The sequence below is a fragment of the Alligator mississippiensis genome, chromosome 11 (genome assembly GCF_030867095.1).
Source record: "Alligator mississippiensis isolate rAllMis1 chromosome 11, rAllMis1, whole genome shotgun sequence".
Classification (NCBI taxonomy): domain Eukaryota; kingdom Metazoa; phylum Chordata; order Crocodylia; family Alligatoridae; genus Alligator; species Alligator mississippiensis.
In genome coordinates, this window is record NC_081834.1 from 18,799,910 (window position 1) to 18,812,595 (window position 12,686).

Consider the following 12,686-nt stretch of genomic DNA (forward strand, 5'->3'; position numbering starts at 1 on the left):
CCAAATGTACCAACATAAAATGAGTCTTGGACTTCTGTGAAATCCACTCCTCTCCCCCCCACATGCAGTCTTTCCTCCCAGGTCACTTTAAGTCAGCCATTGCACAAGAACAGAAAAAGCCTGCCTTTAGAATTTTTAGATTGAATATATAAGTACTTCATGCTGTTTTGATGTGATAAGTAGTTAAACAAAACCAGCCTGTTCTTTGGAGAGAACTAGCTTTGAACAGTCCCTCTATAAGTGAATTCTTGTCAGAGTTGTTTTAAACTGAGCATTAATGCTGTGATTCAAAAGGGTTAACGAAAAGGAATGGCATTTGGGGAAAGGGGTTACAGTTCACATTAGGTGAAACACTTGCACTGTGATCCCAAAGGCAAATATTTAAACCATAAGATTTGAGCGTTCAAGTCAGCATTTTATTGTGGCACCAGATGTACTTTATGAAAGATAAAGTCAAGGGTTGTATGTTTTAATTGTTTTTTCTCCTTCAATTTCAAGTTATGTGCAGAGTGCCCTTAAGATCTTCAAAGCAGCAGAGGAATGCAGATTGGATAGAGATGAAGAGAAGGCCTACATCCTATACATGAAATATGTTACTGTGTACAATCTTGTTAAAAAAAGACCTGATTTCAAGCAGCAACAGGTATATAGTGTGCAACTGATGTCTATATTGGTGGAAACAACAAAAGTAAACTGACCACTAATTCAGAATATCTGACGATTTGAAGTACAGCTGAGAATTGCACTGACATGGATAAGAGAATAAGAGATTGCAATAAGCAAATCGTAGCTTGTGCTGGCAACTGAGGCAGTCAGTTGTAAATACTCTTTATTGGGAATCTCTTTATTACACTACCACAAATGAGCAACTGGATATATGCACAGTGAGCATGTATGCATCGTGGGGGTTGTCCTGCTGTAGTCTTTTCTGATAAGGTGCAAAACTGTTTCTTTTATTTTATTTTTTAAACGACTTCTTTGAAAGTGAATAAATGCATCTGATTTGTCCTTGCAGCCAGAGTTGTCTTATTAAGTAAAAAATATTAATACACTTGTATGTATAAATATTTGTTATGGTTTTTTAAGTTAAGAGGAGCACATCTAATTTTATTTAGAGCAACTGGCATTAACAAAATTCCGTTACATTTAAGGCCTTTTAATTTTTTCTTTACTGAGGAAACGTCTTAATGTTTTCAGTGTGCTGCTACATGTTAAGTGTCTAGAAATGTGCTATTCTGTATATACACTGGACAGTACTGACTGTACTTGGGGTTGTAATTTCAGGATTATTTTCATTCAATACTTGGACTTACAAACATAAAAAAAGCTGTTGAAGAAGCTGAAAAACTCTCGGACAGTCTGAAACTCAGGTACGTGAAACCTGTGTTCAAAGATAATATGTAAAATCCTGCACATTCCAAGTATACCGACCATATGCTGTTGTGGCTTTGACCACATACAGACCTTCAGTTTTAACTGGAGAGTTACAGTTGTTCAGGATTTTTTTTTAAATTGCTCTCAGGAGAGTTTCTTCTTGGAAAATGAATGTCTGTACCTTCCCCTATTTGAGAAGCTACAGAACAGTCTTCAGTATCCCAGGGTGCTCTGCTCCTCAGGGGCTCAGTATTCAAATGTCTTCAGGGGTCTCTGGGTAAGTTTTTCTACCAGGAAAACAAGCCCAGGATAATTCTCCCAGATCATTTGCACATGTATATGCAGCCTTTGTCTCTTAAATATTAAATTAGGCATCCTGCTTTTAGTTGTTGTTGATATCAGGCAATCCAGAGTGTACAAAACTAAATTTAATCTGCTGTCATTGGCCCCATTGACTCGCAGCTCTGTATGTTTAAAGTTCCTGTAATTTTAGTAATCAGAATTTACTGTCATCTATAAAACTATTTTAATGCATATACTAAATAAAAGGTCCCAAGGAAAACCTCTATGAAATCACTACTGCTTGTCCATTAAAAGCATTTCCTAAGCACATATCTATTAAGACAATATACACACACTAAAAGCCCTTTGCCTTTATCTGTATAAACAAAGCTCTTCTACTGTGAGCATACTTTATGCTGGCTAAAACTGTTTTTGCTGGCAGTTTAACTTGTGGGCTCCTCAACATTAGCAAAATCAGTTTAGTCAGACTAAATGCATCTATGCTAGGAGCTTTTGGAAGTGATCAATAACTTTTTTTGCACAGTCAATTTGTATACAATTCAGCAAACATGAATCTGCATGGTACCTATGCATATGAATAGAGCGTTTCTGAAAATGTTGTGCAGCATTTATTTTGAACAAATCTGGAGACTGTGCATCACCAGAGCTTGTGAGTTCACAGAGGTTTTTTAAAATGTTATTTTAAATCCTTTGGAGTTTTACATTTCAGAAGTGCCATAGATGCACAGCCAAATCCTGCACAGTGATCCCAGTATGTATTTACTGAGTTAAGACCAAGGCACCGTTTGTGAAAGTTTCTTGTTTAGTAATTTTTGGATTTCTTCCAAAGTTTGAGGATGGCTATGATGACTAATCATTTTAAGAGTATAGTGTAAATATGTATTTGGGCATATTGACGTATCTAAGGATTCTTACAAATGAAAAGTGGTTCGGGGGCGGGGGGGGTGGAAATCGCAGAAGCCACTCAGTAATAAATCTGCTAGTTGGTTTACCTAACTAGCTTTCATCCTGGACAGTGTACCAGAAAAAAGTCATCAGATTTTAAACACACTCATGAGACAGGTGGGAAACCACTATTTCCATGAGAATAAGAAAATAAAATGGATTGTCTAATGTGCACCCGGTACAGGCAGAAGTCTGACTTAATTTACTTAAAGAATCCCTCATATCTTAAAAAAAAAGTGAGGGATAAGTGTTTACTTTCAAGATGCAGTAAACACATGCTTCAGTATACTTATCTTGTGGTGGGACTTAAACATGTTTTTGCTTTGCTGAACATGAATGCTTTCTCTGAATTACATCTGTATCGCCGACTAGAAAAGTTGTAGAGAAACATCAGATTTCAAGCTTGCGTCTTTATCCCTGTGGAATGTCGACGCCACTGAGAGAAACATCAAAAGGACAGACACGTTTGGTGTCCAAGATGTAGAGCAGTAACTGGATTTCCATGGTTTGACATGTTAGCTCTTCAGGACTAACTGAATGGCAACCACTTGGCCACATCTTATTAACTAAGATGCAAGACTCAGCACTGTTGTCTCATTGCTTAGCTACAGAGTTATAGACATGGATTTACAATATTTGTGCTATCTTTGTAATGAGAGGAAGTAAAAGATTCAGATAGATAGGTTGGGCTAAAAAGGAAAACAAAAACCAGAACAAGAATCCCTAAGACAAGGGGCAAGGAGCACGTGCTGATTTCATGGTAGCACCATTGTCTGAATTCTTCATCTGGAGTTGTTGGGCTTGTAACAGTATTGAAAGTTAGTTTTCTTATTTAAGCTCCTACATGCAGCTGATTGTGATAGTCTTAAAAGCATACCAGATGCAGACTGAGGGGAGTTCTCTGGCCAAGAACAATTTGAACACTGAGCAATAAGCGCAAGTGCTACTCACTAGGTTCTCTTGGCAAAAGCATTAAGGGGGGCTTGCTAATTTGCGTAAGTGTCAACATTCATTTTTAAATCTTAAACCTAAGAGAGTATGCTGCTTAAATGTAGTTGAACTTTACACAAATACAGGAAGTGGGGTGGAGGGGGAAGAAACTTAACTTTGTCAGTTATATGAAAGCAGAAATACAAACAACTGAGGCTGGGGAGGAAACGAGCTTGAGTTTTGAAGAGCAGTGGCTATAAGATGGTCCCTAAGAGAAGAAAAACAGGGATTATTTGCAAAGTGGGGGGGACTGAGGGAAGAAGACATTTATCTTCCCCCATCCCTGACACAGAGGAATAACATCGAGTAGTTTGATGGGGAAATGGAATAAATGTGGAGGGCTAAAATAAGTGTGACGAGACCTCAGCATTTAAAAGTTTACAAGGAAATCATTGCACAAGTCTATTGAGTGATTGTAGCCCATGTTAAAAGTGTCTTTAAAAACTGGGTATTTTCCTCCTAGATATGAAGAAGCTGAAGTTCGGAAGAAGCTTGAAGAAAAAGAGCAACAAGAGCAGCATAAAAGGCAGGAGGCAAAGGATGATGGAAGGGCTTCAGCCAAAAACTCTTCAGAAACTGCAGTGGATTCCAAAGGAAAATGCCAGAAGGTAATGGAGGAAAATATTTATGGATAAGATAGGAAATCTGATGCCCGATTTTTAAACAAGCAATTTATTACAACATCACTTACACAAGGCTGTTTTACTGAAGAGAGTGGGTTAAATTGTGATATTTCGCTAAAGGATAGATATTTTAACTTGGTGAAAGTTAACTATTTCCAATTCAGGAAGGCTGTTAGTTTATTTTCTACCCTTTTGTCAAATGCTTTTTATTTTTATAGCACATTACAAAGTTTGAGTTTTCAGTCATTCTGTATTTTAAACCGTCATGTTGAATTCCTTTACTTTATTGCTTTTTGTAATCTTAGAGATACAGGTACTCCTCACTTAATGTCGTCCTGGTTAATGTTGTTTCATTATCAGATTGCCGATCTGTTAGAGAACATACTTGTTTAAAGTCACACAGCGTTCAGTAATAACGTTGTTTGGCCACTGCCTGCTAGTAGGTAACTACTGTGACGTAACTGAATTTGCTTAAAGTTGCATTTTTCAAGAACGTAACTACAACGTTAAGCAAGGAGTAGCTCTATGATGTGCAGGATTGTTTCCTTGTATTTGTGCATGGAAATGACCCTGGATTGCAGATCTCTTTTTTGGGAGGGAGAGCGCTAACTATCTCTGAACAAAATCTAGCTAATCCAAGAAAGCAGAAGTAGCTTAGTAGGGATCCTGCCTCAGTCATGCATGCAGCATGATCACTTAACAGGCAATGTGATTTTAGGTTGTATCGTTTTTCCCAGTTTCCCCTTTGTGCTGGGAAGCTGTCTTCCCATTCTTCTGGTGGGATTCCTGGAACATCTCCCAGCATAACCTAGGAGATTCCCTCTTGTTTGGCCTCCTCCCATGGATAGCAATCTGACCAATTCTTGGCCATGGTCATTTCCTGAATTTGTTATTATATATTAGAATATTAATGTAGCAACTTCTGACACTTTCTCAAAGCAGATCAACGGTGAGAAAAAGGTTTTGGTGGAAAGAAGAGATGAACTTGACAACTCAAGTGGTAAGTCGATGTTTCATCAGGTGCTAAGTGGTGTTTCATAGAGATGTGAATGGAAAAAAAAAATCAGATAATTCAGTTTGGTAGCTTCCCTTATTCATCTTTCTGTCATTAAAGAAAAAAAGAATTACTGCATCATCTTAATCTAGTTATTCCTAGTATTTCAGTATATTGACTAAATCTCTTTAATTTGCTTTATATAAAAAGTAATGTTTATAAATACTGAGCTTTTAGGTATTACTTTGTAACTTTCTCTGAATTTATGAAAGTTATCCCCAAATACAGGGTGTTGATAAAGTCCTTGTGCAACTTTAATAACTTTGGATGTGCACATGATTGAAGCAAACTGTAAATGGTGATTAAAAGCATAATTCATTAAGTTTTGACACAATACAGCTCAAATTTCTAGACTTCAACATAACCACCATCTTTCAGTCCGACTTTCTAACTCATAGAAAACATTTTCCAGTTGGTGCTGAGTGATTTCATGAATAGCATTTGTGATCCTTACCCTTTGTATAGCTTATACTATGCTAAAAACTTATTTATGCTTTCAATCATTGTTTACAGTTTGCTTCTGCCATGTGTATATCCAAAGTTAAAGTTTAAAGTTGCACAAGGACTTTATAAATGCCCTGTAGTATGTTAGAACATGGTTTGGTTAAGGTCTTTCTAGGAAGCTGCTGAATTGTACATTTGATCCCATTGATATAGTTATTTGAGACAAACTGAACTAACCTTGTCACGGTCAACAAGGAAGAAAGAAACAAGCCAGCTGCTAGTAATGTGAAAGATTCTAGACAGGTTTAAAATGTTTCTATTACTTTTATTTAAAGTAAGGAGCTCTTTCACCCTCTCCCTGAGTTTTGCTCCTCTAATATAGTTATATGAAATTCTTCTCTTGTAAGAGCACACCCACGGCCCACAATGTAATGATACCTGTTTGCACTCGTTTAGGTAACACATAACACTGATAATTTAAAAAACATGGACTTTTAAAAATGAGCCACTAATCTTTATTTCAGTGGGAACAGAGAGTCTCAGATATTTTCTTCTTGTGAAGTCCTACCTGCAGCATTCTGTTAGAAAACTTTCACACAGGAAAAGAACTTGAATATTTAAATTAGCTTTCCCTAGGAAATTAAGTTTTTGGTCTTGTTTGTTTGCAAACTAGATTCTGAACATCTCCATTGAGAGACAATCATAATCTTTTTCTGTTTTTAATGTCTTTGCATATAATAGCTTCTGTATCTAAGGAAGCAGTCACAGCTGAGAAACTCTATAGAATGATGATGGACAAAAACATTGAATTGATCATCATGGATGCACGAAGCTTGAAAGATTATCAGGAATCCTGTATTCCAGATTCCATCAGTGTTCCAGAAGAGGCTATCAGTCCTGGGTATGGAATACTATTTTCATGATACAATCTTTTGAAGGAAACTAAATATTTTACTGGTTTAATTACTATAGTCTGCAAAATGCAGTAAGTGCTGTTAGAGTAAATGGCATGAATAAGTGAACATTTAGGGAGATCCTGGGCGGCCTGCCCTAAGGGTAGGCCTCAGTTCAGTTTACCTGCGTGTTATATCCGTATCACAAGTCCTGCCAAAAATGTTTTTGTGTATTTTTGGATGAAATGCATTATTTACATTTCAGAGTCACAGCGAACTGGATTGAAGCTCGACTCCCAGAGAATTCTAAAGAATCGTGGATGAAGAGGGGACATGTAGATTATATTGTTCTACTTGACTGGTTCAGTACTGCAAGAGACTTGCAACTAGGAACCACGCTGCAGAGCTTGAAAGATGCACTTTTTAAGGTTGGCAGATTTGACATTTTATACTTGACTAATTTGGGGGGGGGAAAAAGACCTATTTAAAAGTCGCTTCTTATTAACCAGGATAATAAAGGGCAGGAATGAGATGCAATATTCTAGGTAAACACCTGTTTTCCTTTCCTGCAGTTTTCACCTAGGTTCCACAATGTTGATACCTAACAAGGGTTGGTTGAAGTTACATTTTTTTCACTTGCTCCCACTTTTGTCAGAGAACAGCAGAATAGACTGAGGAAACGAGCTTTTTTCTTTCTTTCTTTCTTTTTTTTGGGGGGAGGGGGGTTGAACATGATGAAGTTGCAAAGATCTCGTCTTGGTAACCTGAAATTCTTATGGGGATGTGCCTGTCTGGTATCAGCATGACAGGGACATAGTCAGACTCTCCTCCCCTCTTGTCCTAATTCCTGAGAAATGCCTGAGCATCTGCTGCCTAATGAGACTATTGATAGCTGCTAAAGAGAGAAGGAAGCCTCTTCTGGAGGCCTGTGGGCCAGCCAGTGATGTACTGTAGGTCTCCAGGGCCCGGGGGCCAATGCTTGCATTTGCACCCTCTCATCTTTTGCGCTGAGACATCTTCTGCTCCCACCCTGGCCCTGTTTGGTTACCTGTTCCGGCCAGGAAGGAAATAAAAGTCCCAGCACCGGCTGTGGGGGGGAGGGGTGGCAGCCGGAATTTCCGGCCAGAACAGGTAAGTAAAGGCCCAACCCGCGGGGCGGGCGGGCAGAACAACAAACGCGGCCGCCATCCGCATGATAAGAACCCTGAAGGGCCGTGCCCCCCCACCCCTGTTGGTCCACCACTGGGGCCAGCGCTTCCCAAACCAAAAGAATTGAGACCTACCAACTCCCGTCGGCTTTCTTAAACTAGCCGCTTTCTCTGTTTTATATCTATTTTCCTTAGAGGGTTGCAGAGGAGTATGAGCTTGAGATGCACCAAGAGTTTTAAAAAATGTTAAATGGTTTGATTTCTGTTAATTCAGTCTGACTGCCAGCAGATTTGTATGTATGCTGGCATCTTTAATTTTTAAGTTTATGCCTTATTTTAAATATAGGGGAAATACTAGGTCAGTGGCTCTTAGTACGTTTCCCAGGCCATTTGTCTGGAGGAGAATATAGATGTTATTTAACCTTTCAAACAAGGGTTTCTTTGGCAAAGGAGAGGCTTCAAGAATGGACTTCTTAAGGTATGGGGTAGGTGTAAAAGATTTAAATTTTTCATCCAGTAGTTTAGAATTCTTAACTGAGCTGAGGTGCTCACATTTCTCAGTGTGGTTTCAGAGCGCATGAGCCCTCCCCATTGTACAATTAGGGAGAGATAAAAGCTGCCGTAAAAAAGTTAGAAATCTCTGCTTTATGCAATAAAATGGACTATATAGACTACCTTTTGTGTTTTCAGAAGCACTTTTCTGCCCATCTTATTGTAAAAAAATAAAACCCTACCCAAGGCTTGTTTTGCTGTAGTATTTCATTTTCACTGCATTTATTCTAGCTCAAATTTTTGCTAAAAGATTCCAAGGTATTTAAAAGTAGACATCACCTCAAGTTTTTTTTCTTGTAAAAGAAAAATCTGGTTTCCTCCATCTACTCCCAAAAACCAATGCCTTGGTTTTAGCGGTGTTGACTTCCAAGCTATTTGAGGTACAGTACTGCTGAAAGGTATCTAGTAACCTTTGGAGGTCTTTTTGGGATGGTCACAATATTAATGTGTCATCTACATAAAGCGAAAGGGGGACAAAGTCTTTCAAAATCATGGGTGTGTGGAATTGATTCCGTGTTAGCATCTATTTTAGATCATTCAAGAATTAATTAAAAAAGCAGTGGAGCAAGCCAGCATCCTTGTCAGACCCTTGTTTTAATTGGGAAGCTATTGGATAGGGCACCATCAATTCCATAAAGCATCCTAGATGCTGTTTGAATAATAAGTGACAGTTAATTGTAAGGGAGTTTTATCCATAGATGTTATTGCAAGTTTCTTCCATCATTTTAATCAGTGACAGTGATGCTCTGGTTTGTTTTTTTTTAACTTGTGAGCCAGATGAATGGCATGGGCTGTTCAATGGGTTGGATCAGACCTGAATCGCCTCTTCCATCCCTGTGCACAAGGACTAGGCCCTGTGCTGCCTCCGCTCGGCCCAGCACATCAGGCCTTGTTATCTGGCCTACAGGGCTCCCCACAGGTCCAGAAAGCTGGTAACAGAAGAGCAGCAATTGCTGAACCTGCTCCCTTGCTGCCAAATGTTTGGACCCATGGGGAGCCCTAAGGACTGAATGACAGCTGCACTGGCCAACTCTGGCCTGAGGTTGTGCAGTCCTGGTCTATGGAGTCAAAAGCTCCCTTGAGATCTATGAAGGGTATATACAAATGATTCTCTTTTAACGTATTTAGATGCTAGATAGTGCAACCCTAAGCAATGGCCCAGGCAGTGGTACCCTTCTCTAAAACCAACCTGTTCTCCCAAAATATTATTTTTAGAGATCTATGCCAGAAGATAAAAGTAAATATTTTCCAAGAATTTGGGCAGGAATACACACAAGATGAATGGGTCAATAAGACACAGGATCTCTTATCACCATTTTAAAATCTGGGACTATTATATTTTTATTCCAATGGTTTGGATGGATACCTTGTAAAAATTTTGGTCAGACTGGGCACCACTGGTTAATGAATTATTTGGTTTCTGGGGGAAGAAAATCAAAGTCAGGGGCATTTCCATTTCTCAGCAAGGACATATATTATCTTACTCATGATTCAGAGGCGAGATAATGGTCTGTTTGTAGCTTAATAGATAACATTTACTTTAGCAAGAAGCTACCATTTCCTTCTATTCCTATCTGCACGTAAGTTTAAAAAAAAAGTTAAACACACCACAACAAGATCCATATATCTTTTAGGAACATGAGGAATTAAGCTAAAAAATTAACCCTTTAGCTATACATTGCCAAAAACATTGGTTATTGTTACTTTCCTGCAGCTGCCAATTCTTCGTCTCAGCATTGAGCACTTCCCCCTCTCACTAAAAATTCAGTTAGAATCTTATGTTGAATCTTCCTTAAAAAACTATACAACTAGCTCCTGAATCAGAAGTAGGCAATATAAAGATCATTCAATGGAATAATGATCAGTACTGTTTTGGCAAAAGCTTTAAATAAACTACTACTTGTATTAAATTTAGTAGAGAGAGAGAAAAGCGATATTTTCATTCTACAATTTGTTCCTCCTTCTTTAAATATACAGTTCTTATAAAGAGACTTGCACAACAGTTTCTAGTACCTAAACCTACACAGCTAGAATTTGGAATTGGTGCAGGCAGACCCTGCCTTCTAAGTGTACTGCTCTATTAGATGACCTGCGATTCCTGCAGGCTCCTCTGGTCATAATAGAGAATGAAGAATGTGTGGTAGTGTCGAATCTGAAATTCCCAGCTTTTGTTAGTTGATGGCAGATGATTAACAGTTTAAACTAATGCAAATATTCACAAAAGAACTGAGACACTGCTAAGTATATTCTTACTATATAAAACGTATGGCTTCTAAATGGGGAGGGTTGCTGCTAGTGGTAGTAAATATTCATATTATGATAGTGCCCAAAGACTTTGGTTGAGAAGGAGACCCTGTTGTGCTTGTGCTGTACAGATGCATAAGGAAATCCCTGCCCTGAAGTGTTTTTATACCCTGAATAATTAAATAATTAACTAATTACCATTCTGAAAAAGAGCTGTTCCTTAAAGTTTAACAGGCAGCGATGGAAGTTTTAACATAATATGAGCTGATATTTAAAAGGTGCCTTTGCAATGTTCACATTATCATGTTTCAACATTTTTTCAGTGGGAAAGTAAAACTATCCTGCAGAATGAACCTTTGGTCCTGGAAGGAGGCTACGAGAGCTGGCTCCTCTGCTATCCCCAGTACACAACAAATGCTAAAGTAACCCGACCGCAGCATGGCAAAGATGAAGCAGTGACTGTATCTTGTAAGTAAGAAGGAAGGCTAAAGTGGTCCAAGACTACGTACCTGGAGACGCGCTGTTGTTGTTGTTTAGGATTCAAAATATGTTGTTTGCTTTAAAAACCAACTCTAATTTTATGGTTTTCAGTGGATTTCACTTACCCATCTCTGGAAGAGCCAGCTCCTCCTCCACCTCTACCTGTTGCCTATGTAAAGCCCTCCCCAGTAGAAGTGACTGAGAAGGATGAAATAAGAAACAATCTGGATAAGACAATAGGATCACTTAACACCCCCAGCATCCCAGGTGCAGGTACCCCCAGATCTGACAGTTCACCTGTAGTCCACGCAGTGTCAGCTACAAGGAATATCCCTGAGGTAAGCTGTTCTTTCTTCTGTTTAAGCTTGTGTTTATTAGTTAATTATTCGTGACAAACCTGCAAACTGGAATGATCTAGACTTGCGAGGAAACAACAGCAGCACTTGCCTCAGCATTGTAGGCTTAATTAGGTTATAGATTTCCACCTTTCCTAATCAAACCACACGTGATAGACTAGGAAGGATCTTTTGGTTTCTGTTGTGGTATGGCTTACCTCTTAACCCAGATTTCCACTGTGCTTCTGGAGCCTGTCTTCCCTGGGCTGATAAAGGTGCATTAGTGGTCTCTGTGTCCCTTTTAGCCAAAAGCCCTCCTATGCAGCAATAAATAAATAAAACCCACAGACCTTCTTTCTCTTCCCTCCTCCACAGGCCATTGTTTCCTGGTTCTTCACATTTTCCCTTCTGGTAGGGACATCAGCTATACATCTTTTCATAGCCTCAGACAATTGTTACAGGACTCCCAGGCACCTCCTGCTCTCCCAGGTCTGAGCTACAGGAAGCTCTTAAATACCCTCCCCCCACCAAAAGCAAATTTGCCTTTCAGTTGCATGCTCTCTCACATGATCAAAAAAAGGGAAAAACCAGGCCCAGGTAAGTGCTGGGCCTTCTACAGCCTGAAAGATTCAGCTTGATCTATGACACGTGTAAAAAGGCTGAATTCTGAAGGTAAACGCTTAACAACATTTACCTTCCACCTGCTCTGCACAGTTAGTTCTCATGTCACAGCTATAAGAGAAATGAATAGCCTAATGTTACTAATTGGGAAATTAAAGCAAACTGTTCCCTGAGGCCATTTGAGACTCAAGTTTTTGGCTCTAGTCCTGTTCTCCATCACTGCTTTCTGATTTCTGATATCTGAATTGTGCAAGTCAATATATTTGTGAAACCGTTTTGAAAATAAGATGGACGAGCAAAATGAAGGAGACTAGGATGCATTTTACAGCACTGCTCTTGTGCAGATCTTTCCTGACACAATAGCTTTTTATTATTTAGATGTGTTTTGTTGGCTTTCACCTGAAAATTTATTGTTTTACATTTATAATAATAGCCATATTAAAAGTGAAGATTCAGTTCAAGGATTTTCCTTTTAAAAATCATTGCTACATACCTCAGAATATTGATGAAAATCAACTGAAGTCTGTGCAGGACTTTTAAATGTCTTACATTAATCAGTTGTATAATCAGAAGTTTTTATAACATGTAAGATGGATAAAATGATGAAGAAGCCTTTGTTTTCACAAGGCAGAAAACCTGTTTAGTTAAAGAAGAAAGTGTTGCTAGGGAATACTATCTCC

General features: G+C 38.7%; 1 protein-coding gene across 5 annotated transcripts in view; it reads left to right on the forward strand.

The window, feature by feature from the left end:
- Nucleotides 1-12,686, forward strand: part of USP8 (ubiquitin specific peptidase 8) — a 37,042-nt gene that overhangs the window by 12,184 nt on the left and 12,172 nt on the right. For 3 of the 5 annotated variants that reach the window (XM_006259352.3, XM_006259351.3, XM_019477452.1), the window contains 8 exons: nt 499-643; nt 1,285-1,370; nt 4,076-4,220; nt 5,175-5,235; nt 6,475-6,634; nt 6,892-7,054; nt 10,894-11,038; nt 11,162-11,388. In XM_006259352.3, the coding sequence (XP_006259414.2) occupies nt 499-643; nt 1,285-1,370; nt 4,076-4,220; nt 5,175-5,235; nt 6,475-6,634; nt 6,892-7,054; nt 10,894-11,038; nt 11,162-11,388 (1,132 nt within the window). The remainder of the gene's footprint in view (nt 1-498; nt 644-1,284; nt 1,371-4,075; nt 4,221-5,174; nt 5,236-6,474; nt 6,635-6,891; nt 7,055-10,893; nt 11,039-11,161; nt 11,389-12,686) is intronic. The other 2 variants (XM_014605963.2, XM_014605965.2) reach the window with 1 other exon arrangement.